The sequence below is a fragment of the Panthera tigris genome, chromosome F3 (genome assembly GCF_018350195.1).
Source record: "Panthera tigris isolate Pti1 chromosome F3, P.tigris_Pti1_mat1.1, whole genome shotgun sequence".
Taxonomy (NCBI): domain Eukaryota; kingdom Metazoa; phylum Chordata; class Mammalia; order Carnivora; family Felidae; genus Panthera; species Panthera tigris.
The window spans coordinates 65,444,648-65,472,299 of NC_056678.1; the positions used below are offsets into that span (position 1 = coordinate 65,444,648).

Here is a 27,652-nt window from a genome sequence, read left to right on the forward strand (position 1 = left end):
CATCGTTTACAAAGGGCTTTCACACTTAAGTATCTCATGTGGTCATCACAGGAAACTTTGGGTATGTTTTATAGGTGAGGAAACTGAGGCTTAGTGAGGCTAAATAATTCATTCACATGTGGATTGTAAGACGTTCAAAGGACTCAAAATGGAGCCTTTCTCTTGCAGTGCCTGCGTTCCATCCCCTTCACTCAGCTGACCTCCCAAAACCACTGCCTAGTGTTTACGTGGCTAAGTTGGCAGTTATAGATTATCTACTGAGGAGGTTGAACAGATAGGGCAGCATTTTGGAAGCCCGTCTGAAATAACATCTTTTTATTCACTTAGTAAAACTGACTTTTGGCAAATGCAGGGTACTTTTATTTTTGGGTTCTCTTGGATTTCACCATAAATTTCTAAAAAAAAAAAAAAAAAAACACCCAAAAGCCCATAGTTTGAATCTGTGTAAGAATGGACCATAATGAGCTTTTGATGAAATATCTGGATAGAGCCCTATTTTTAAAAAATTAACATAAAGGAGAAGACAGTCTGTGAAAACCACATCCCTTGGTACAAGTGAGCCGTGATACGAGCAGGTGGAGCTGAGCGCCTGGGTGCTGCGTCGCTCACACCTTCGTGCGTGAAGACGCCCGGGGGGGAGCTCCCCGTAGGGATGTGTGAACGCACAGCAGTGGGGTGGGAGGGAGTAGATGGAGTGATTTCATCAGAAGGTCCATAGGAGAGAGGCTTTGGTTTGGGGTTTCAAAATGAGGAGGGCGCCCTGCCGAGTGGCAGTGAGGGATTTCCAGTTAGCAGTAGACTGGCCTGAGGATAGGAAAGGGGAGGCCACCGGTCACTGGGTGTGGTTGGGTGGAGGACAGGCTGAGGGCAGGGGTGCTGGAAGTGGAGGTGACCAGTGGATGGTGTCCCATTAATTCGGGGCCTAGATGGTCTTAAGCGGCAGTAGGGTGGATGGTTGGAGTGTCTTTGGTTGCTCCTAAGTTATCAGGTGGCTACGTTGTCTTTACCACGCACAACCGCCCAACCCTCTCCTACTCGCCCCTGCTGTAGACTCTCTCCTTTACTCCCCTGCACTTATTACTTCTTCCACTCCACAAAAGCCTCTCCCGAGGCAAGCCCCTCTCTCCTTGATGGGTGAATCACTCACCCATTCCACTCACCAACCTTTGTACGTCCTCATAATATAGATGCCAGTATGATTTATTTGGTGCTCCAGCGTTCATCACTTTCAAGGGATTTCAGTCACTTTCCAAAAATGTTTCTCTGACATGATCCTGAGAACAGGTTGCCGTTTTCCTGTCTGGCCGACCTGGAACTTCTGTGGAAAAGATCCCGAATTCAAGCCTAGTGAGTTTTATGGAAGCTCCCATCCCTGAGATCCACTTAGTCATGATGTCTAGGATGCAAGGAAGTTGAGTTGCCAGGGAAGGATTTGCTTCAGCTTGGGCTTAAATGTGTGTAGCTCTAGGTGGGTGAAGGGGAAACCCCACGTCCAAAACCAGGACACTACAGGTTACATTTAAAACGTTAGTCCTGTCCCGGAGCAGCCTCCCCAGGTTAATCACTCCTTCTGTCCTGATCTCATTCTGCCACATGGCACATCCACTCCCCAGAAGTTCCTTCCGTGTTGACGTGCCATGCTGTCCGTGTCCACGCTCCAGGGAAATGTGTCCCTTTCTCCAGTGGCTGGATCTGGAATGCCTTTGTTCTCTCTGGCCCACCCACTGCTGTAGTAAGTTCTAGAATTTTAACTCTAGGGACTGTGGGCCCTTCTCTGCTTTCCCTCTCTAGCAAGTCTTATAAGACCCTCCACTGAAGTGGGCCCATCTTGTCAGGAAAGCTTCCTGCCAGCGGCCCGGAGCAGAGCATCCTTGACCTCCTTGTTCCTCAGGGCGTACACCACCGGGTTCAGCAGGGGGGTGATGACGGTGTAGGTCACCGAGATCAGCTGGTCCTGATCCCTGGCGTTCTCCGACTTGGGCTTGAGGTAGGCGACGGAGGCGCAGCCGTAGTGGACGACGACCACCGTGAGGTGAGAGGCGCAGGTGGCAAAGGCCTTCTTCCGGCCCCGGGCGGAGGGGATCTTGAGGACGGTGGAGACGATGAGGACGTAGGAGATGAAGACCAGGCCCATGGGGACCAGGATCACCAGCACGCTGACGATCACGGTCAGGGTCTCGTTGACCGAGGTGTCGACGCAGGAGAGCTTCATTACAGGTCGGATGTCACAGAAGAAGTGGGCCACCTTCGTAGCACAGAAAGGCAACCTGAACACAGATGTCACTTGCGTCGTCGCTACGATCAGCCCAATGCCGCAGGCGCCCCCCACCAACTGCACACACACCCTCTTGTTCATGATGAGCGTGTACCTCAAGGGGTTGCAGATGGCCACGTAGCGGTCGTACCCCATCGCCGTGAGCAGGAAGCAGTTGTTGATGGCCAAGGTGATGAAGAAGAACATCTGGGTGGCACAGCCAGCCAAGGAGATGGGCTGACTCAGGCCTACAAGGTTACAGAGCATTTTGGGTATAATGACGAGTGTATATACGGTCTCTGAAGCGGACAGCATGCTCAGGAAGAAGTACATGGCCGTGTGGAGGTGACGATCCACACTAATGATGGTCACGATGACGATGTTGCCAGCCAGGGTTACGACATACAGTGCAAGGAACACGACAAACAGGCCGAGCTGGTGCTCGCGGAAGCTGGAGAAGCCCTGGAAAGTGAACTCAGTCACCCAAGTGTGATTCTCTGTCTTCATCAAATCGTGTGTGGGATCTAAGAAAGAAAAAACCACGTAAGGGACCGAGACACGTGACTTCTGTCAGCAAGGCTGGGCAAGTTCTTGTGGTTAATCTGCCTCGGGCTTTGCTTATTGATATGCACGTTCATGTTTATTCCTTGGGGGAACAGAGAGTGGAAGAACGTCATTTTCTCACTAAGAGAAGGAAGGTGGCTTTTCGAGTTTACTGCTGGAAAGATATCCTACTTCTAACACGTGCCCACTTGTCTCGGGTAAGGAATTAGCATCTCTTAGACCAGTCCCATCATCTTGATGCGAGTGTAGCGATGGTGATGTTACAGAATTGTTCAGATGAGCGTGATGCTTAACAGTGTAAGCGTTTCTGTTAGAATTCGGACAATTATCGAATACATCCTGGCTCAGTGGTGTCCTGCCGAGCTCCAGGGTCTGCGGCCACCAGCAGAGCTGCTAGGGTTTGGCTGGAGCACCTGCCACCGTGGTCCCCTCCCCACGCCGCAGCTCTGTGGGTCCCGTCCCCCTCAACCTTTGCCCTCCGGGCCTCTTCCCGAGGCACTACTCATTTTTCAAAGCTACCCAAAGCCCATGACACCTATGAAACCCTTTCCTTTCTTCTCCACCCCACCTCCCCCTCTGGCTTCCGCTTCCTTCCACAGGTAGGTAGCACAGAGCTGTTTACTGGCTCTTTTGTCTTGAAAGCACCTTACAGTGGATTTGTGATTACCAAAGACATTTACATCCTTTCCTTTCATTCCCATCCGGTGGAACGGGGAGAACAAGGAATACTGGTTGTCTTCAGATACAGAAACTCTTTCGGGAATGGCCCGGGGGGCACCTATCAGCCTGAGCCCATGACTTCTGATCCTGTCTCCAATGTCCCTCCTGCTACCCAAAACTGCAAAGTAGACCTGCCCCACCAGGGCGAGATTATATGGTCTCTGAGAATAGGGAGCCGTGTGGCCACTGCGATGGGGGCATAATATCTGCTGGCAGAGTCATTACCGGTCCTGCCCCACCAGATACATTGCCTGGGAGGAAGCAGAATGCTGGAGTGAAGAAAACCACAGTGAGGTTTTCTTCAGAGAAGAGGAGTTAATGTTTTTACACCGTCTCCTTTTCCCTGCTGTCTGTGCGCGTGACATCAGCAAACAGCTACAGAACTGGGCTAAATTTTAACACTGAGATTATAAGCCTAGAAGAAAGCATGACACTATTAACATTTAATTGGAAAATACACCGTGGTGCGGCTCGTCCAACAGGCTCTACCCGATTACCAACCAACATATAATTATGTAACCAAGTGGCTATAAAAAAAATAAATTCGATAATTGAAACGGTGGAGTTGCCTAAAAAGTACATTTTTGCCAGAAGTAAAGCGAATCACCCACATCGCAAAATGGTTTACTGTTGGGTAAAAAAACAAAGGTAGGCTTTTCGAGTACTTTTAACATTAACCGACTTCTCAGAAACACACCATTTTTAATAAAGAAAATCTGCAAAAAGATATAAGAGATTGACACAGTTACGCCTTGAACCCCTTAGAGCAAGCATGTTACGAAAGAAAATGGCATGAGGTTGTAAAAAAACAGTGCAGTTTCACAGACCATTTCTTAAAAAAAAATTTTTTTTAATGTTTATTTATTTTTGAGAGAGAGAGACAGAGCACAGCAGGGGAGGGGCAGAGAGAGAGAGAGAGAGAGAGAGAGAGAGAGAGAGAGGGAGAGGGAGACACAGAATCCGAAGCAGGCTCCAGGCTCCGAGCTGTCAGCACAGAGCCCGACGTGGGGCTCGAACCCACAAACTGTGAGCTCATGACCTGAGCCGAATTTGGACACTCCACCGACTGAGCCACCCAGGTGCCCCTCACGGACCATTTCTTGACAAGGGAGGTGGTTTGGCATTGATGTGTGCACCGTGGTAAGAAACTTAAACCCGCTCCACGAAGCTTTGTCAACAGTGTCTCTGGATTGTGATTTGTTAATAGGACGTAGCCAAGGAATCATAGCTGATACGTGGCGCCCTCCGTTCTTTGTTGGTCAAGGTACGCTTTAATCCTGGGAAGCCAGGATTCCTGAGGGTTAGCAAGGCATCTTTGAAAGTGACAGATATTCGTAGACACCAGGACCCTTTTTAGTTTAATTTAACCCTTTAACGACAATCATGGCCCTTTGTAAACCGTTGAAGTCTTTTTTGAAATCTCACTTACTTTTCTTCCTGCAAACCTGTGGCTCAACAGAAAAATGAAAGTAGAGGTCAGAGATGTGGCCCATTGGTCACAAGTATTCACAGGTCAAGGTCATGAAGCAAAGACAGCGTGGTCCTTCCACCTGCACTAGGGCCAGTCCAGGGACGGCAGGGGAAGGAAGGTCACAGGGGCTCCTTGGATACTAGATATTCCCTCCAGCTGGAGGAGGAGCTTTTAACCAAGAAAGGCTCTCTGAGGCCCATCTCTTGAGGTTTCTGGGTGCCCTCCCCTGGGCACCCGTGAAAGCCACACCGGGCTGGAAGGAAGCCAACAGCCAGCGGCCGGGGACCTCGTTATGTGTGGGGCTCATTTCCCACATCACCTGGGCCTGTGCTGCGGCACTTTGTGAGTAGAGACAGCAGTGGCTTATTTGTCGGGCTTCATTTTTTAAATAAATGTTCTATTTTTATACGGTTGGGCCTTGAAAAACCATGGTTACAAAGCCCCAGTGAGCTCGAGCTAAGAGCCGCTGCTTGGATTCCAGGAAACTGCACAGTTCTCCCTGTAGTCAAGAGTCCTGCTCGGTATTAGAAGCTGGGGTTTTTTTTTTGTTGCTTTTCTTTTTTCCTTTCCTTTTCTGGAACCAAAACAGTCAAATATGACTATATTTGTTGTCCTGTGAGGTTCAGAAGTGGAGAGTAAAGCTCAACGGACCTTTCTAGAAGGCCAGGAGACCCACTGCAAGCATCCAAACAAATGCGAGCCGGGATTTCAGCCTCAGGGACCCAGGCAGACAGTCAGACACGCTGGGCCTCCTGAGCCCAGCTCCTCGCCGCTTTCCCTGCCCCAATTCCGTGCACTTTTTCTCCCGAGAGTGTCTTACTCTATTTTTCTCTTTTATATTGTTAAAAGATAAACCGCGACGTATTGAAAACATGAAGCTTATTTGAGCAAAAATCAAGTCTGGCAATGACAAATGGGAAGTGGTTAGGAGTGCCCAACCAGCAGGAACCCGGGGAGACTTTTCTAGAGAAGAGGTGGAAACACGGGGAGCATTGAGTGGCTGCAGCTTAAAGCCTACTTGGCCCTTTGTGATTGGTTATCCTTCGTATTTTGATTTTGTAACTGTGAGGCGTTTACAGGCTCAGATTTGGGTTCGTTTCTGGAGGCGCCACGGTGGTCCAGCCAGCCAGCCCGTGGCCTCCGTGTTTAATTAATCTAACAGAGATTCCCTTATCTGTCCCTGGCCAGATCCTGACGGCACTCTTCCAAGTGGAGTTTTCTACACTCAGCAAAAATGAAGGGCTTATATTCGTATCTTTTTTTTAAATCTTTTTTAATGTTTATTTATTCTTGAGAGAGAGAGCGCAAGCGTGAGCAGGGGAGGGGCAGAGAGAGAGGGAGACACAGAATCGGAAGCAGGCTCCAGGCTCCGAGCTGTCAGCACAGAGCCCGACGTGGGGCTTGAACCCACGAGCCGTGGGATCATGACCTGAGCCGAAGTTGGACACTCGACTGACTAAGCCACGCAGGTGCCCCTATATATTTATCACTTTTAATACACTTTATACTTAACGCTATGTTTGAAGCACGTAAATTGTGGGGCATCACATCTGGGAACTCGTCACTCAACCCTAGGCTGTTTTCACGCATTTCTCATAACCCCCTTCCCCCAGCCGTGACTCCTTTCTAATTTTGTGTTTATTTTCGTTTATTTCATACCTTTATCGCATATATATGGGTTTAAGCAATGTGTTGTATCTATTTGAGCTTTATAAAAATGATCTTCTCTATATAATTTTCTGAGATTTCTTTTTTTAAATGGGTAACCAATTACCCTAGCACCTTTGTTTGAAAAGCCTCCTTTCTCCACTGGCCCACGATTCTCTCTGCCGTATTTCACAATCGTATGTACGTGTGGGTTAGTTCAGGGACTCTATCTCCAGCTCCGCTGGTCAGTTTGACCCCCTGTACCAAGATTACACTGTCTTAACAGTGATAACTTTAAAATAAATCTTAGGGGCGCCTGGGTGGCTCAGTCGGTTACGTGTCCGACTTCGGCTCAGGTCATGATCTCGTGGTCTGTGAGTTCGAGCCCCGCATCGGGCTCTGTGCTGACAGCTCAGAGCCTGGAGCCTGTTTCAGATTCTGTGTCTCCCTTTCTCTCTGACCCTCCCCCATTCGTGCTGTGTCTCTCTGTCTCAAAAATAAATAAATGTTAAAAAAAAGCAAAAAAATGAAAAATAAAATAAATCTTAGTTATCAGAGAGATCAACGCCTCTTTATTTTTAAGTGGTTGCACACTTGCTTTTCCATTTTAGGTCGGGTTTGGAACTGCATTGAATTCAAATATGAGGGGTGAATTGATATAGGCTATCTCTCCATATATTTAAATGTCTTTAACCTTTTGTCGGACATCTTCAAGACCACCATGGAGCTAGATGATTCCGTCGGAAGGACTTACCGGATGCATGCCGAAAAGCCGTTGTAGTCATGGTTATGGTTTATCGCAGTGGGAGGGTGTGCGTGTGAATCCTCAGGGGGGAAGGGGCCGGAGCAAAGTCCCGGAGAGAATCGGCTTCAGCTTGTGAAGTGTCCTCTCCCGACCGAGTCCCACAGACATGTGTGAATTTCCCACCACCAGTGCATGATGATAAGTGTGAAGTGACATCATCCCGGGAATCTCACCTGAATCTTGGTGTCAAGGGTTTTTGTGAGGGGTCAGTCACGTGGTCACACAACACCTGTGTTACCAAGAGCAGGGGTTCAGCATAAAGCACATTGTTAACATAAGTTATCTCATCAGACAGGGATTTAACGCAAGGCCTCGACATATAAAACGCTTATCAAACCGAGTAATTCAGGGGCTCGGAACGCCTTTCCCAGGAGCTGGCCACCAGCCAGTCCTCAAGATGAGCCTTTCTTGGGAATATCCAGGGTTTGAGCAACCCAAGGCCTCCCGAGCTAACCCTTTCCCGCACAGATCTCCGTAAAGAAAATAATTTTGTCATGTTTTTGAAAACCTTTTTTCAGATATGGGAGTGCTGATGCATAGGGGCACTTGTACCCCAATGTTTACAGCAGCACTCTCAATAATAGCCAAATTATGGAAAGAGCCTAAATGTCCATCAACTGATGAATGGATAAAGAAATTGTGGTTTATATACACAATGGAGTACTACGTGGCAATGAGAAAGAATGAAATATGGCCTTTTGTAGCAACGTGGATGGAACTGGAGAGTGTTATGCTAAGTGAAATAAGCCATACAGAGAAAGACAGATACCATATGGTTTCACTCTTATGTGGATCCTGAGAAACTTAACAGAAACCCATTGGGGAGGGGAAGGGAAAAAAAAAAGAGGTTAGAGAGGGAGAGAGAGCCAAAGCATAAGAGAGGGTTGATGGGGGGGAGGGCGGGAGGGGGGGTGGGTGATGGGCATGAGGAGGGCACCTTTTGGGATGAGCACTGGGTGTTGTATGGAAACCAATTTGACAATTTCATATATAAAAAAAATAAAAATAAAAAATAAAACCCTTTTTCGGAGACACAATTTCAAACGGACAGAAAAGTTGTAAGAACAAAAACTGTTAAACATCTTGTATCTGGATACCCAATTATTTCTATTTCGCCCCACTTCATCAATTTTTTCCTTCCTCCTCTGCTTCTATAATTTTCTTCCAAATCGCTTGAGAGTATGTTGAAGGCATTGTCTCACAGCATTTTAAATATTTTCGTGTGTCCTCTGCAAGACAGGGAGCATTCCCTTGTATAACCACTGTGTAGTTACTGAGAGTCGGTGTATATGTCCAGAGAGAGATACATGCGCATATACGGCATCAAATACGGTAATAGCGTTACCTAATCCGCAACTCATTGTAAGTTATGCTGGTTGTCTCGATAATGTCCTTTACAGCTAAGCGTCTTTGCAGCCTAGGGTCCCATCCAAGATTACCCATTGCTTTTTGTCCGCCTGTTCCTTTAATGCCTTTTATCTGAAACAGCACCTTGGTTTTCTTTGTGTTTCTCAGACTTGACACTTTTGAAAACTACAGGCCAAGTGCTTTGCAAAATGTCTCTTAGTTTGGGTTTACCCGAGGAGGGGTAGAAATTCTAGTTTTTCCCTCACATTCACCTCCAGTTCATTTGGAACTCTTTCTCTTTTTTCTTTATCCTCTGGTTTAATCTTCATGATTATATTCAGATGATGAGTTTTCCACAAGAATATCACAAAAGTGACGCTGTATAATGAGGAAGAATGAAATCATGCCATTTGCAGCAACTTGGATGGAACTGGAGGGTATTCTGCTGAATGAAATAACTCAGAGACAGATATCATATGTTTTCACTCGTATGTGGAACTTGAGAAACTTAACAGAAGACCATGGGGGAAAGGAAGGGGGAAAAAATAGTTACAAACAGAGAGGGCAGAAGGCAAACCATAAGAGACTCTTGGATACTGAGAACAAACTGAGGGTTGATGGGGGGAAGGTTGATGGGGTGAGGGGGGGAGAGGGGAAAGTGGGTGATGGGCATGGAGGAAGGCACTTGTTGGGATGAGCACCGGGTATTGTATGGATGCCAATTTGGCAATAAATTATATTCATTAAAAAAAGTGATGCTGTGTTGTTCTCTGTGCATCCTACTGGGAGTCACATGTTGTCATTTTGTCCCGATATTAGTGACGTGACCTGTAATCTCTCGTTCAAGGTGGTCTCCACCAGAGTTCTCTGTCGTAAAGTCAGTATTTTCTCTTTCTCAAAGGCTGATCTATTGAGATGAATACCTTGTCTCTCATCAAATTCTCGCTCTCCAGTTTTAGGATCCATTGTTGCGTTTCTAACTCCATCATCCTTGCTATAGATTGGCATTCTACATAAGGAAGGGATCTATTTACATACAACTAGATTTAGATCGTGTAGATTCTATTTGATAACGTTAGATACTATAATGTTATTTTGATGTTTAAATCGTCACCGGATTGGTCAGTGGGAGCTGCTGTCATCTGGCTCCCCTGTTCCTCTGACATGTCTCCATTATCCATTAGTAACTTTTTTACACACCAGCCCTCTCGTACTTCTCTCGTACTTCCCCGGCGCTGGCCCTCGAACCAGCCATTTCTGCAGGGAGCTCTGATACCCTTTGGTGGCGGATCGTATTAGAAACCGAGATCTGGATATTGTCATTGCTTGTAATTAGTCTTAGACTCTCAGTGGGGAAAAACAACTAGAAAGTGGGATGTGTGTTGGTGTCTGCGGATTAACATCTACATCTTAAAATCGATGATTTCACGACGGCATCTGCAATTCAAACTGTCTCAGAGTATATTCTGATGTTGCCCCTTTCCATATTTATAACTCCTGTCTACAGCAATAAGAAACCTGGTTCATATTCTCAATATATTTGCACATTTGCTCGTCTAATATACATAGAAAGTTGTTTCTAAATTGCTAACCTGTGCCACGTCAAAACCAAACCTACTAAATGGAATTTAGAAATGTTCTATACATTTATCTGAGCATGTGCTTTTGTAATACAAATGGACTGTATTCTGTGTACTGTTATAAACTTGCTTTTTCGTATAACAATACATTTGAGATGCTTTTACAAATCAGTATATGAAGATTTATTGCATTCATTTGAACAACTGCGAATTGTAGAATAAGAACATAGCATAATTTATTTAACCTATCCTATATCAATGGATAGTTCAGCTGTTTGTGGGTTTTGGCATTTTTTAGGCATATTCTAGAGAATCACTCTTCATATATAATTGTGCATTTCTGGGAGCATATCTACAGGCTACCCTCCTGAAAGTAAAATTCCTTGGTCAGTGATATATGCATTTAAGAACTTAATAACTATTGCTAAACTGAAGCCAAGGTAGGACATTTGTATACATTTGGCGTAACTGAGAATGCTTTCTTACCCACATTTCCATCAACTGTGGTCTTTGACCAATTTTTCTTCAGCGTTTGGCAAGATGATAGGTAAAAATGCTGTTTTATTTTTTTTTCTTTGAATTTTTATTTCTCTAATTATGAATGAGCCTGAGTATCTTTTCATATGCCCGTTAGTCATGTGTACTTCCTTGGCGGTGAACGTCCATTGACGTATCTTGCTCAGTTTTTTGTATCGTATTGTCATTTTCTTATAATGAGTTCTATAATAGGGAAATATGCCTTCTATCATACATGTTGTAGATAGTTTTCTTCCATTTATCATTTTTACTGAGCTTACGGGTTTGAAATTTTATTAGTATTATATTTATGTGTGGATCAGGGCCTCCCTGACTACAAGATTGTTTTTTTAAGTATCCCTATTTTCATTTATACTTTTTATGTTTCAGTATTTGACTCATCTGGAATTTAATTGGTTTTAAGAAACAAATTTAGAAATATTTCTTAAATCAGATATACCTTTTATTATTCCCAATAACTAGTCATTGTCTCAACACCATTAAAGGGGGAGCAAAATTTGCCATCCCAAAATGTCTCTCGGGCATGGGGATTATTAAAAAAATTTTTTTTAATGTTTATTTATTTTTGAGAGAGAGACAGAATGTGAGTGGGGGAGGGACAGAGACAGAGGCAGACACAGAACCTGAAGCAGGCTCCAGGCTCCGAGCCATCAGCACAGATCCCTACGCAGGGCTCCAACCCAGAGTTTTGAGATCATGACCTGAGGCCTATGCTTAAGCAACTGAAACACTCAGGCACCCCAAGGGATTATTTAAAACTGGTTATTTTTAACAGCACACGTAGGTGGAAACTGAGTAGAATTTGCCCTTTTGTAAAAGACATTTGCATTTATAAGGGAAAAGTCCATTTGTAAGGGTGTCTCCCTCACTGTACCAGGAAGAGGGGAATGACTCAATCTGTTTAAAGTCTCATCAGATCTGCATCACAATCTTAGCCTTATTGGCTGTGCTTTTCATGGTCACCTCCCACTATCCCCCCCCCCCCCCCACATATTCTTCTGTCTTAGGCTGAAAAAGGTATTTGAGATGATGGCTTCATTTATTTGGGGGGAGTACTTAGTTTTTCTGGGTGTTTCTCCGATGCATACAGGAGGTATGTATGTTGTTAAACTTTTTTTCCCTCCCGTTAACCTGTTTCATATCAGTTTTATATCAATTATTAGGCCAACCAAAGAACTTAGAAGAGGAAAAACCTTCTGCCCCTATGTCATCTATTAAATAAGAAAAACGTCTTGCATCGTTACTCTGTGATGCTACTATATGCTGATCCCAACCCCCACCATTCTTCTTCTTTGGAGTTTTTCTAGTTATTCGCACATTTAACAATTAATGGTGCTTTTATCGATTTGTTATTTGTATTCATAGAAATTTAAGGAGAAGAAACATCCTTAGTTTTTACAACACTGAGGCTCTCTATCCAAAGTGGGATTTAAAAGGAAATGCTTTTATGTGTTTCACAGAGGTTTAAAATCTTCTCCATATGGAAAATGCCCATTTCCTATTCCCATGTATTTGCTGTGTTTTGTTTCATTTAGAAGTGGGCTACTTCCATTATATCTTCTGAAGAGCTATTGTTTTTATCACTTATCTTTCCAGCTCATTCTCCCTGGCACCCTAACCCAAAAATTTCTCAGTTTATAAAGTCCTACGCTCTATATCTGCGGGTGTTTGTATCGTTCTCAGGGGCTCCTGCCCTGAGACTGCCCTGGCTCTTCTTTCTTTCCTCCCTCCCCTGTTAAGATTCCACAGACTATCATTTTCCTTGTTGCTTTGCATTTACCTTTAATTCACTTGCCCCTGTTTTACCTGGCATAATACCAGCTTTGGTTGAATCCAATGTTGCTTGTGGAGAGCACCTGGGCAGCTGAACTTCACTGGTGAAAAATATGTTACTATTGTCGCGCAATTAGCATGCGTTTGCTCCCTGGTAAGTCACACATAGAAACTACACCCGGTGGAGGTGTCACACAAAGGGAACTTTATTTGCAACAAATAAGGCCATCTCAGGGAATAACTTGCAAAACCACGCCTCCGCCCCAAGCGGGGGTGAATGGGGTCCTTTTATGTAGGATTAGGATGAACATTTAGAAAGGGGATCCTTGTCCCTGTATGTAGAGGCGTGCATAACGTCGTGAATGCACCTAAGGAAAACACGCCTGTTTGTTAATGAGGCGTGTGCTCCTCCTTGGGTGGCGATTTTAGGATTAAAATGAGGTAAAGTTCTCTCCATGTGTCCCTGCGAGGTCTATCTGCGCAGGTTTGAGTTGGCTGTTGAGCTCAAACTGGTCTGGGGCTCCTCACGAGGGCAGTCGTCACTGCTTGAGGGGTAGTTTGGGTTTCCACCGCCCCCAGATGCGATCCCCAGCCAGTCTTTTGCCTGAGTCAAAAGATGAGCTGGAGAGAAGAGCTTAAGGGAGATGTGGGACAAAGGTTGGTGGGCACATGCAGGTGGGTGGCAAAAGTCAGGTTTTGGGGTCTTGCTGGTGACGCTGGTAACTGGTTGCAATACTGTGATTTGAACGAACATATATGGTCACTGAGATCACCCAAGTTCATTTCTCATACGTATTTGGTCTTCCTCCAGGCTTCCTGGCTCACAGCTCCCCAAATCCTCCAAATCCTTGAGCAGTTAGAGCAATGGAGACATCTTTTGCAATATTAAAGTAATACCTGGTCTCTTGTCTTTGGGCATCAGAGCCAAAGGGTGAGATGACTGTCTCAGTAGTCATAACGAGCCCCTTTCAACCATAGCTGGGTTTATGTTAATGAGGCAAGTTTTGGAAAATACCTGAGGATAGGGGCTAGGTGGCCGGAAACAAGAACAGGGGAACCAGCCGTGTGGTTAAACACTCGGAACGTTCAATCCCCATGACCTCGCAGGAGGGGAGAGTTCCTGGAGATTGTATCAGTCACCAATGGTCAATGCGTTAATCAATTGTGCCTGTGTAATGAAACCTCCATAAAAACTCAGAAGAACGGGGTTCAGAGTGTTTCCAGGTTAGGGAATGAGAACATATCCATGTGCCCCTGTGCGGGGCCCCAAATTCCACGAGGACAGAAACTCCTTTGCTCAGGACCTTGACCTATGCCTCTCTTCATCTGACTGATGACTGGTATTCTTTAACATCCTTTGTACTAGATTTGTAGTCTAGTCAATAAACCGGTTTCCTGAGTTTTGAGAGCTACTCTAGCCAATTAACCGAACCCAAGGAAGGGGTCACGGGAACCTCTGATTTCTAGGTGGTCAGGTGACAGCCTGGGCTTGCGATTGGCATCTGAAGGAAGGAGGGGTTCATCTGGTAGGACTGAACCCTTCCACCTGTGGGATCTGATGCTGACTCCAGGTGGTGGAGTCAGAATTGAGTTGAGTCGTAGGACACTCAGCTGGTGTTGGAAAATGGCTCAGGGGTGTGGGGAAACCACCCCCCCCACACACATATCGGAATTGGTGACCCGAACCCCTTTACTGCTCTTACTTAAATTTCATGACATTTCACAGGAAATGGGGTATTGATGTTGGTGAGCAACGTGCTATATTTCCCACCTACCATGCGCACCATCTCCGGTCCTCCAACTTCCGGAGGTTCTTCCTTATCCTTGTTTTCCGCAGATGATCTGATGGAGGGAGGCAGACGGGGGATGGGCTAGATGGATGATGGACATTAAGGAGGGCACTTGTTGGGACGAGCACTGTGTGTTGTGTGTAAGGGATGAAACTGAATTCTACTCCCGAAACCAATGCTACACTGTATGTTAACTAGAATTTAAAATAAATGAATGGGGGCGCCTGGGTGGCTTAGTCAGGCATCTGACTCTGGATTTTAGCTCGGGCCATAATCTCACAGTTTGTAGGATCGAGCCCGCCCGTATCAGGCTCCGCACTGACAGTGAGGCCTGGTATATATTCCCACCACCACGTTCGCCCGCTGCGTGTGCCTGTGCTCTGATTCGGAGCCGAGCACACCCTCCCCCTGGGGAGCACTGAATGCCCCCCTGGCTGGGTGCCCGTGTCACAGCCCCTCATCTTCACTCAGGACCTTGGCTCCGCGGTTCTCCCCTGTCTCCTTTGATTCATCAGGTTTCTACTGGCTCACTTTCATTTACAGACTTCTGTGTTCTAATTCCCGTTGTGCTAAAAGAATGAAAACAGACACAACCTTCTTTGATCCCACATCCTTTTCCAGCTACAGGCCCATTTATGTGCTCCCCTTCTTACCAAAACTCTTGGAAGGAATTGCATTGTCTTCAGTTTCTCTGTCCTCTATCTAATTCCCACTAAATTGGCTTTTCACCATTATATGCTACCAATACAGATTATTTTTTTTCAGTGGGACTAATCACCCCATTTTGCCAAGTCTAATGGTCAGTTAATTGTAACTCACCCTACTGGGCATATTGGCAGCATTTGACCCAAATATGTGACTTCTCTTTCTTGGAAACCAGTTTTCATGCAGTTTCCAGGACATGCCCTGAGTGTTGGTACTTTTCACTTTGTTTTTGTTCCCCCACTGTTCCTTCTGTTTCCTCTTCTCCTCAGTCTCTTGGTGTTAGCTCACCTCAAGATTCAGCCCCAGACCACTCTTGTGTTTATCCTCACCTCTTATGTTTATCCTCACCTATCCTTGGAAAGTTTAAACACTTTCCGAATTAAATCTCTACTCCATACTGCTTTTCAGGATGTGAAGTTGTATGTTCAACAGTCAGTCCATTATCCCTGCTTGGATGTCCACTCGGCCTCTTGAATAGAATGTGCCCCCGGCTGAACCGGCCAACTCCTCATGCAAAGGCACACCTTGTTCCAAGCCGCCATCACCTGTAACATGGGCCTAGCAACGAGGTCCTGACTGGTTTCTCCTTGTTTCCCCTCTGGCTCTGGGAGTTGATTTTCCACGCAGCCAGAATAAAGATTTTTTTTTCAAGTTTCATTTATTTTTGAGAGAGAGAGAGAGCATGAGTTGGGCAGTGGCAGTGAGAGAGGGAGACGCAGAATCGGAAGCAGGCTCCAGACTGTGAGCCATCAGCACAGAGCCCGACGCGGGGCTCGAACTCACGGACTGCGGGATCATGACCTGAGCCGAAGACGGACGCTCGCCTGACGGAGCCACCCAGGTGCCCCCAGAATAAAGATTTTAATACATAAACCACATCAAGTCATCGCTTGCTTAGATGTTCCTGCAGTGACTATCCATCCCATTCAGAGTCCCTGCCATAGCTTGTGAGACCACAGTGTGACTCTCCCCCGTCATCCTGCTCATTGTCTCCAGCTGTGCTGGCCTGTTTGTTAATGCCACAGCTAACCCTCCTCGGACCCTTGGCTCTGATCTCAGCCTGGAGTGCTCTTCCCCCAGGTCCTCCTACGGCTGGCTCATGCCTTCATTCTACTTCTTTTGTCCTTTTTCGCTTTATCTTTAGACACTTATTACGTACCAAAATAATACAGATCACCTACACACTTTTGAAGTCAGCTACGATCCTCTTGAAGTATACGCTCCGCGACAGCAGGAGCTGTGTTTACAGCCTGTTTGTTTTCATTTGTGCTTTCCGCTCTCTTCTATTTAGTATTTTGCCTGGTGTATAGTTTTCCCGCCCTTTTAGCCAGCCTTCTTATTTTGTGTCAGATAGCTAGCGATGAGTGCTAGAGGGACCATAAAAGAGCTCCTGGAGAATGTCACTGGTGTGCTTGATGATAAATGAAGTGGTCAGGGAAGGAGCACATGAGCTCGTTTCGCTGGAGGCCTGACTGATGGAGAAAGAACAAACGAGAACGTGGAGAACCTGCGCTCTAGACTGAAGGAATGGTAGGGGTAAAGGTCCTCAGAGGGAACACACCTGCCGTGTTGATAGATGTTGGAGTAGCGGGGGGTTCGCAAGAAGAGATGACGCCCTTCTTAAAGCACGGGCGGCAAGGACAGGCAGAGCTTTATAGGCCATCAGGAGGAAGGTGGATTTTATTCCGGGTGCAATGGGGATCTGTTGGATAGTTTAATGAGGGGAAGGGTGTCATCGGATTTTCATTTTTAGAAGATCACTTTGCTATTTGGTAGAGAATGGAATGGAAAAGCACAAGAATAAACAAGGAGAGTGCATTGTGAGAGACTCTTTCTGGATCAGAGTAGTTTCGGTGGAGATGGGAGGAAACGGATAAATTCGCGTTGTGTTTTGTAGATACGGCTGACAAAGCTCGTCAGGAGATACCAGTCTAGATGGCCCCAAAGGCTCATTTTCTCTCTCCTTTCAGTAGTTTGGCAAAGAGCTGACACAGCAGGTCTAAGAAATTTCAGTGGAAGGAGAGGCCGACGCCAGCTGCCCAGTTCTCAATGCTGCCCTTCTTTGTAACAGGGCTGTTTCCCCCTGGGAGCTCCTGCTGTTGGATAATCACTTAGATAGTCCCTGTTTCCCCTTTTTTATAAGTGTGTCATTCCCGTGGTACACCCAGCCCACTTGTGCACAGCCAAAGCTACGGGTTAAGGAGAGTTGGGAGATTGTGTGTCCTCGTGAATATTTTCTCCTTACAACCTTGTTTGGTTTAACACCCTGCGGTGCTAGCAGGATCTTGTCTTTTTCTTCTTTTGCATAAAAATGTGCTGACCGATGCCATTCTGGGGAGGAGGAGGAAGGAAAAGATAGGATTCAAGATAGGCTCACTGGGTTTTGGATCAAGCAACTGGGTAGAGAAGGTATCATTGGCTAGTTTGGGGAATGGATACTAATTTTGGATGTGTTTTATCTGGAATAATCCTACACCTCCAAATGGAAGTGGCGAAAGTTGGCAGCCAGTTATACAAGCTTGGATCCGGGAAAGACCACAGCTGGAATTATAAATTTGGGATTTCCCCTTATTGTTCATAGCTATCAGCATAACGCGACAAGAACTAATCTAAAGCGACCTTTTCTTTAGAAAACATTGTAGAGGGAGTGGTCAGAAACCTTTCCCTTCACAACAAGAGTCCCAGCTCCAGATAAATGCTAGGCTATAAAATCATGTGGTGTGAAGTCAGAGGATAATTCTACCAAAACTTTAAGGAATAAATAACCACACCAGTCTTTTAAGAAGGTGGGAAGGCTAGAAAAAGAGGGAGCCCTTCAAATTGTTTTATGATGGGCATAGCACTGAAAACAAAGCCTGATTTGATTATCACACATACACTGGATGGACACACCCACACCCACACACACACACACACACACACACACACACACACACACATATGTGTTGGGGAAGACGAATTTATTCTACCCTTGAAGGTTCTTCTAGCTGGACTAAGAATCAGATTGATGAGACAGATTAACAGGAGAAAACCCAATTTAATAGCAAATGTATGGAGAAGCCACACAGTCCCGGAATTTCAAAGACAGGCAACAATGTGAGCTCAGGAGAAGGGTGGGGTCTGAGGATACAAAGGGGAAGAAGATGGTTAGTGGGAAGGTGAGAGCAGGTGTTTGGAAAACAAAGGTGCCCTGTTATGCACAGAAGTTTCTTAGGTAGCAGGAATCTCTGTTAATAGTGCTCTTGATATGCCCCGATTCGAGAGACCCCCCGAAAACAAACCACCAGAGTCCAGAGCCAAAGCCAAGCAGCAAGGGTCGTTTATTGCAGGTTCGAACCCGGTCCTCCGCGCACTCGTCGCCGGTGACGGTGACGCAAGAGGCCCCGAGCAAGGATCTTACAGCTTCTTTTATAGACAGGCACAAACAAGTTAGGGATTTTTTTGAGGTTACAGAGTTGTTATAGGCTGACATTTAAATTTGAATGCTCAGCAGAACTCGATTGGTTCCCGCCTTTATTTCAAACCATTCAGCAGAACTTGATTGGTTCCCGCCTTTATGTCAGACTACGACCGGGCGGCCCTGGCTGGTTTCGGGATGGCGGGGGAAGGGAAAGATCTTTTCTTTGCAGTTGTGAGTACACCTGGTAATTTTTCTCTTAGCCTCTCACTCTTTCTGGTACTGGCATACAATTGAGGGGTGGGGGGCGGGTAAAGAGCTTCTCCTGAAGCTGCTGGGTTTTGATTGCTCAAAATAACGTATGTGACAAAGTAGCCCATCTTGGGGCTGCCTGCTGTACACATGCAAGTAGACAGAAAATACGGATTTCACTAAAGTAAATAAAGAGCAACCGGTACTAGATTAAAATAATCGTATCCTGTGGCAATGCGTCACAGCCATATTGCACGCGATCAATAGGAAAACCACTGGATCCAAAACTCTTGGGATTCAAAAACGCGCTTCATCACTTATGGACTATGTAATCTTCGCCCTGTTGTTTAACCTCTAGGCGCCTCAGTTTCCTTTTCACCAAAGTTTATATAACATTCGTACCTATAAAGTGGGGGTAATAATGGTATCTACGTCCCAAGGTTATTTTGAGAATGAAATTAGTTAATTAGCAAACATCCTTAGGAAAGGACCTGACACATGGTAAGTATTCAGTATGTTCCCTATTATAATACCAGTAATACAAGCATTCTGAATGTTTCAATCTATTAATAAATTTAATAAACCATAAACCATATAAATAAAAAGAGGAAAATTATATGCCTCTTTCTCTAGATGCTGGAAAGGATATCCAATAGAATGTAACAACCATTCTTCATTTAAAATAGCCAATTAAATAGGATAGATGAATAATTCTGTAACATAAAAATGAGAAACACTCCCATTAAATAAAACAAGACAGTGGGGTGCCTGGATGGCTCAGTCCATTAAGCATCCAACTTCGGCTCAGGTCATGATCTCGCGGTCTGTGGGTTTGAGCCCCGCATCGGGCTCTGTGCTGATGGCTCAGAGCCTGGAGCCTGCTTTAGACTCTGTGTCTCCTCTTCTCTCTGCCCCTCCCATGCTCATGCTTTGTCTCTCTCTGTTTCTCAATAATAAATAAACATTAAAATTAAAAAAAAAGAGAGACAAAGTGGTCACCATAACCATTATTGTTTAACTCCATTATTGTTGTGTACTGACCAACAATATTACATCAAGAGAAAGAGTGAAAAGGTATGAAAACTGGAAAGGAAGAGGTAGAATTGTAGTTCCCAGGTAATATAATAGAATACTTGTAAAATAACCCAAGAGAATTCACTGAAAAATTATTACATACATTAAAATTATTCCACAAGGACTCTGGGTTCAGGTTTATCATTTTCCTAGCTACACGGGAATAAAAGCCAATTAATAATATAATGGAAGAAAAGCTATTTCCAATTGCAAAATTATAAGAAATGTCAAAGAATAAACAGAAATGTGCAAAATTTATAGAAAAGCAAATTTCTGGTACAGATAAAATGGTATAGATTCATTTCTCTTCTTAAGTACAACTATACCCCCTGGAAATAACCCAAGAGGCAACCAAAGGAGAACTCTGAGAGACGGTGAGAGGAAGCCAGACGTGTTTTAGACCTCAGGCCTACAGAAACAGCACAGTGGTAGGAAATCTTAACCTTCCCCATCCCAACATAAGGTCACCTTGGCCCCTGTGTTTCCTGCCCATCGACCTGGCTCATTTCCTATCCTGGGTCAAAGAGGAGTCCCTCCCACAACAGTTGGTGAGCCTAGCACCACCACCCACTAATAAGTAGCCAGGGAAAGTGTGTTCTCTCCCTGCAGGGCCTGTAGCTCCCTTCCCTGACCCAAAACATTAGGGCTACTGATCCACCAAGAAAACCCAGTTCTGGAAGCCTCTTTGACCTTGTGAGGCTGATGCTTCCCTCCATCCTCCAGAGACAGAGTATAGGCATGGGGAGTACTAGTGGAAGAGACTCTCCATTCCCACATGTGAGGGGCGTGTGACCCTAACAAGCACTTGCCTAGAGAAACCTCTGTCCCCAAGGCTCAGACTCCCCTCCACACCAGCAGCCCAGCTTGGGGAAACCCCTGGTAACCCTCAGGCAGCACCGGGAGGGCCATCTCAACAGCCCCAAATAAGACAAACACACCAAATAACAGAAAATGTTCTGAAAAGTAAATATCACTGGAACCACAGGCAACAAAAGTAGGCCAGGCCCTGCATGCTAACCCTAAAATGGGCAACTGCCTGCTAAAATAAAAGACTGAAGTAGGATCTCGAGTCTTCTCACATAATAAACAAAATGTTCAGGATGCAAACCAAAAGTTAGTAACAGAAGGACAATAGGAAAACTTCTAAAAACATAAAAATTAAGCATCCTGCTTCTAACAAATCCATGGGTCAAAGACCACGTCTCAAAGGAAATAAAAGAATACATAGAAAGGAGTGAAAATCAATGTAGGATGTGTCGTACATGAATGTGGCTAAAGCAGTGTTGCTGGGGAGATTCATAGCACTGAATGCTTACATTAGAAAGGAAGGAACTTCTCAGATTGGTAATCTAAAGTTCCTACCTCAAGAAACTAGAAAAGAAGAGAAAATAATCTCAAAGCAAGCAGAAAGAAATGGTAAAGAGCAGAAGTCAATGAAATAAAACAATAGGAAAATAGCAGAAGAAAATCCAGGTAACAAAATGGGTTCTCTGAAAACTCAACAAAATTGATAAATCTCTAGAAAGACTGACAAAACTTGAGAATACACAGGTCACCAACATCAAGAATGAAATGAGGGTATCACTGCACATTCTGCAGCTATTAAAAGGATGATATGGAAATACTGTGAGCAACCTTGTTTCTAAATCCAGCAACTTGACAGAAGTGGATCAAGTCCACTTGATCAAGTGGATCCTCAAAAAAAACCAAGCTACCAAAACTCAGCCAGATAATCTGAAAAATCCTATAACTATTGGATAATCTGAGTCATTTTATAACCATTAAAGAAATTGAATTCATAGTTTAAAAACTTCTAAGAAATCTCCAGGCCTAGATGGTTTCACTGGAGAATTCTACCAAACATTGAAAGAAAAATCAATATCAAATATGAGCAATCTCTTCCAGAAAACAGAACAGGATAGAACACTGATCAACTCACTTTAGGAGTTCATAATTTATGAGGCCACTCTTACCTTGTTACACCACGTAAAGGCTGTACAGATAAAACTATTGGTAAGTATCCCTCAGGAACTTAGATGCAGAAATCCCTAACAAAATATGAGGAAACTGAATACAACAATGTATAAAAAGAATTACACTCCGTGGCCAAGTTGGATTTATTTTAGGAATGCAAAGCTAGATCAATGGTCACAAATCAAACAATGGTATCCACCATATTAACAGATGAAAGAAGAATGATCATATAATGACATCAACTACAAAGAAACACTTGATAAAATCCAGCACTCATGACAAAAATTCTTTGCAAGAATAGAGGAAAATTACCTCAATGTGATAAAAAGCATATCTGAAAAACCTGTACTTAATGGTGAAAAACTGAACGTTTCCCCCTTTCACCCCCACAACATTAGGAATAAGGCAAGGATGTCTGCTTTCACCACTCTTATTTAACATAGTAATGGAAGTTCTAGTCAGTGCAATATGGCAGGAAAAAGAAAAGGCATACGGATCAGAAAGGAAGAAATAAAACCGTCCTCATTTATACAGATGACCTAATCGTCTATATAGAAAGACCCAGAGAGTCTACCAAACCCCACCCCCAAAACTCCTAAAATTAGTGACTTAAGCAAGGTCATAACACACAATATCAACACATTTCTGTAAACTAACACTGAATGTATGGAAACCAAAATTAAAAGCACGATATCATTTGCCATTTCTCCTAAGAAAATGAAATGCTCAGGTATAGAATGTGTGTAAAATTTGCATGCTGAAAGTTACAAAATGGTGATAAAGGAAATCAAAGAAGACTTAAATAAATGGAGAGACCTACTGTGTCCATGGACTGGAAGATTCCACATCATAAAGATGTCAATTCTCTTTAACTTGATCTATAGATTTGATACAATTCCTATGAAATCCCAACGACGTGCTTCATAGACATAGACAAGCTTGTTCTAAAATTGATACAGAAATACATAAGACTTAGAGTAATTAAAACATTCTTGACAAAGGATAAGAGGACTCACTTGACTCAATATTGAGACTTGCTCTAAAGCTGCATTAACCAGGACAGTACAGTATTGGAAAGCATAGACACTGACTGCAACAGAAAGAAACCCAGAAACTGATCCACAGAAATATGCTCAACGGACTTTTGACAAATGTGAACATTCAGTTCAGTGGAGACTGATTGCCTTTATTTATTTTTTTAATGTTTATTCTTGAGAGAGAGAGAGAGAGGGGGAGGGTCAGAGAGAGAGGGAGACACAGAATCTGAAGCAGGCTCCAGGCTCTGAGCTGTCAGCACAGAGCCCGACGTGGGGCTCGAACCCACGAACCGGGAGATCATGACCTGACCTGAGCCAAAGTCAGATGCCTCACCTACTGAGCCACCAGGTGCCCCAGATGATTGCTTTTAAAGATTGGCCTGGAGTAAGTAGTTATCTGCAAGCAAAAATCAAACTTTGACCTCAACCTTAAACTTGAAACAAAACTAACTCAGGGCGTCTGGATGGCTCGGTTGGTTAAGAAGCAGACTCTTGATTTCAGCTCAGGTGATCTCACACTTGGTGGAATCGAGCCCTCCATCAGGCTCGGTGCTGGTGGTGCAAAGCCTGCTTGAGATTCTCTCTCTGCCCCTTCCCCCCCCCCCCCCCGAAAATAAATAAACTTAAAACTAACTCAAAACAGATCATCTAAATGTAAAACATAAAACTATAGAAGTTTTAGGAAAAAAATATAGAAAAATGTTAAAGTTCCTGATTCCAAAGGAGACTTGAGCCAATGGAGAATAACGCTATGTTTTTGAATACGGAGACTCAAGATCATTAAGATGTCAATTTTCCATAAATTATAAATGTGGTAGGATTCCCGTAAAATAGTGCTGGAGTGTGATTTGCTTGTGTGTGTTTAACCGTGTGGAGAATGCTGTGTGCCTTTGGGGTGGGGGAGGGTGGGTTGTAAATTGAACAGACTGCTTCTAAGACTTATGCGAAGCAAAACATCCAAAAAAAAAAATTCTAAAGAAGAATGGCAAATAACTAGCTCTGGTAAATAAAACGCTGAAAAAAAAATCCATGATAATTAATGTTGTGGACACGCGGAATAAACACATAAATGCGACAGAATAAAAATCCTGCCTTGTCTTTGCATTTCCCATTCTTCATTTCACAGGAGTTTCATTCGCCCCAGGGTAAACCTGAAAGAACCCAGAAAGAAAAAAATCCATTGAATTTCAAAAAGATTTTTTTTAAAACGCTTAACTAAAGCATTTGTCTTAAAAGCCGAAACAGTTTTTAACTTCAGCAAACTTTTCTAGAGAGGAAAGCCTCTTTTAGCTTACAAATCATGGTTCTGAATATCAACCTCTTCATTAGGGGGTCAGGGGCACAGCTGAGTGCCTAGATGCCTTCAAGGAGGGGCTGAGGGAGGTCCAGGGGCCCTAGAGTAGTCATAAGGAAGGTGAGGTGCACGGGCCACATTGGTTAAAGAGCACGAGACCAGGGTCCTCTCAGTTGATGGCACCTGGGGCACCTGGGTGGCTCTGTCGGTTGAGCGTCTGACTCTTGATTTCGGCTCAGGTCATGATCTGATGGTTGTGAGACTGAGCCCCATGTCAGGCTCTCTGGTGAGCACGGAGCCTGCTTGGGATTTTCTCTCTCTGCCTCTCCCTCCACCCCATCTCTCTAAAGAAATAAACTTAAAAAAAAAATAGATGCCACCAAAGATGACCACTGGGGGTCATGTATCTCCATAGGATCCAACGCGGAGCAGTTAGAAGTGACCGGGGACTATAGTTCCCTCCTCTGTGGTAAGGAGACTAGAAGCCTTGAGCAGAACTTGACTGATTCACCCCGAAGAGAATGGGGAAAAAGGGGGGAGCAGGAATTGAATTCAATTATGTTTACTTATAAGGTGACTTATTCACTAAATTGCCCCAGTGTGCATGGAAAGGACTCGAGGCCTTTTCTTTTATCCGTCTGATTGGGAGCTCAGAATGACCAAATAGATTGAATTGTAGAACTTCTAAAAGTTAGGTGTTTATGCACCCGCATGCGTTGGGTTTAAATTCATAATCACTTAACACCTTTTGATATTTCTGCATTTCAGAAATATTTTGCAATGAGAGTACTGTGTACTCATGTGTTTATTGTGTCTCTTTACAAATAGCTCAGGAGAGTAACTTTGACTTGCTCAGCAGTTACAACTGCTAATCACCGTGTTATTCAACACCTATTTCGTCTCACAAGTTGAGTCTGAAGTTCACCCTCATTGTTTTATATATTTTTGAAGCGAAAAATGGTGAATAGTCTTTCATCATTACACGTCTAACTCAGTTGCTTTGTTTCTATGGAAGTTTCATGTCAAAAATCCTTTACTGTTGACTTTTTTTTTTTTTTTAGCTTTCCAGGAGTAATAATATTAACCTAATATATCAGAAAGATATTTTGTTGACCCTTTTTCATATTTTCATTGAGCTTTCTTTCCTTGCCTTTGTGACTGGGCTTGTGAAGGGCTCAAGACCCAATGTGAGGGACGTTTTCTGAATTCCTGCCCCCTGCCCTGACCGTCCCCTGGTCCCTCTGCTTTCTCCTACTCTCCTCTCACTGGAAGCTCCCATTTGGATCTGCCTGTCATTTTTCTTTCTTCTTAACTCGATTTCACAGCGTTCTTTGAGCAGTCTGCTCCCTGAGCCATCTGTCTGCTCTTCTTCTGAGCCCCTTGGTCATCCTGTCCATGGGGGCGGGGCATTGCTGTCAGCCCCACAAGGACTTCTTTGTGTAGCTTGTGTTCAGCCAGAGGAAGCAAAGGGTCAGACCCAGTCATGTGCGCTGTTTCTCTGGCCAGAGCTTCACGACTCTCACACGTGGTTAGGAGTCCCTGGTGCGTAAATTCCCTTCTCCTCCAACCCCAATTTCCCTTCCCTTGAAGCCCCACATGTGAGTTACAGGAAACTTGCAGGGTGTTGCTAGAAAACCTTCTCTCTAGAAGGTTTTTAGCTCATCCCAAACCCATTTCCTGAAAGATAGCTCTCTTTTTGCTTCCCTTATCTTCTTAAAACACAAGGCGATCAGTTTTTGGCCCAGTCTCCATTTTAATAACCACTGGTTCAAGCATCCAGTTTATGTTAAAAGAAGATTCAGTCAAGTGTGATTTTAAAGTGGTTTATACTTCAGGGGAGTGGACTGGTCATTTTAAATGGAAGCTTTTGAGATGAACACTAGATCACGCTCTGACCTTGTAGCTATCTCCTGGAATAGGGCCAATGGGCAACTGTTCACAGGCCTGCAGAGTGACTTATGTTTTTGTTATGTTAACAAAGAGGTTGAGGAAATAAGAGTCGATTATTAGAAGCCGGCCCCCAGCCTCACTTTTGCTCTGGCCCTGGCTGCGAGGAGTGAGATTTCGCCAATCACTTGAAGCCGTGGCCGTGTAACATTACCTATAAACTCCCGTGCGGAAGAGCCGCATGCCTATTTGGGTAGAGATTTCATCTTAGGGAAGGGATTTCCTCCCCACCACTCTCCTCAGAGCATCGTGGACTTCTTTGTTTCTCAGACTGTACACCACAGGGTTCAGCAATGGTGTTATCACGGTGTAGGTCACTGAGATTAACTGGTCCTGATCCTTGGTGTTCTCTGACTTGGGCTTGAAGTATGCAATAGAAGCGCAGCCATAGTGGACAATGACCACCATGAGGTGGGAGGAGCAAGTGGCAAAGGCTTTCTTCCGGCCCTCAGCTGAGGCAATCTTGAGGATGGTGGAGAGGATGAGGACGTAGGAGATGAGGAGGAAAGTGGCAGGGGCTGTGATGGCCAAGAGGCTTACAGTTAAGGTCAAGATATCATTAACGATTGGAGTAACACAGGCTAAATCCAACACAGGTCGAACATCACAGAAGAAGTGCTCAATCAGCGAGTTACAGAAAGGCAGTCGGAAGATGGCCACAGCCTGAACCAGAGAGAGCAAGAACCCCGAGGCACAGACCGAGGACGCCAGAATGGTACAGGCCCTCCAATTCATGACGATTGAGTAACGAAGTGGGTTGCAGATGGCCACGTAGCGATCAAACCCCATGACTGCTAGCAGGAGGCAGTTGGTGATGGCAAAGCCAAGGAAGAAAAAGAGCTGAGTCCCACAGCCCACCAGGGAGATGGACTGGCTCAGACCCACGAGGCCGGAAAGCATGCGTGGGATGATGACCAGGGAATAGCAAGTCTCTGATGTGGAGAGAACACTTAGAAAGAAGTACATGGGGGTGTGGAGGTGGTGGTCAACACGGATAATAGTCACGATGATGACATTGTCGGCCAGAGTTAAGAGGTACAGGGTTAGAAACACGGCAAACAGTATGAGTTGATGTTCTCGGAAGTTGGAGAAACCTTGCAAAACAAACCCCCTCACCTCTGTGTGATTGGCTGTCTTCATTGAGGACGTCAGATGAGAAGGGTAAAGAGAAGGTTGACACTGTCCCTTTGCACCAAAGACCACCACGTCCCCTGGTGAGCACACTGTCAAGACCAAAGATTCAGTAGCTCAAAACAGGTTCGAAACTTCATGAATCAACCGCCTTTCCCAGGGGCATGGAAGACTCGGTCCTAGAACTGAAGTAAAGATATCAAAAATCTGAGCAACAGTATTTGAAAGTTTGAGGGAAAGCATTCTTTGCAAGGACACCTGACCCTGTGGATGGCCCATAAAGTTGGTCTAGGTTTTCTTAAAATGTTGACCGCATTCTCAGGGGACGGTGTGATTAAGTTAGAGACTATGAG

At 44.7% G+C, this 27,652-nt stretch overlaps 1 protein-coding gene across 1 annotated transcript; it reads right to left on the bottom strand.

Moving 5' to 3' along the window:
* Positions 1-1,775: 1,775 nt before the first annotated feature.
* On the bottom strand, positions 1,776-27,308 carry LOC102962733 (olfactory receptor 10J1-like). Its single transcript, XM_042975558.1, has 2 exons — positions 26,804-27,308; positions 1,776-2,778 (listed from the first exon to the last, which is right to left on the bottom strand). Exons 1-2 carry the CDS (start codon positions 27,306-27,308, stop codon positions 1,832-1,834), a joined length of 1,452 nt encoding a protein of 483 aa, XP_042831492.1. The 3' UTR covers positions 1,776-1,831.
* Positions 27,309-27,652: the final 344 nt, after the last annotated feature.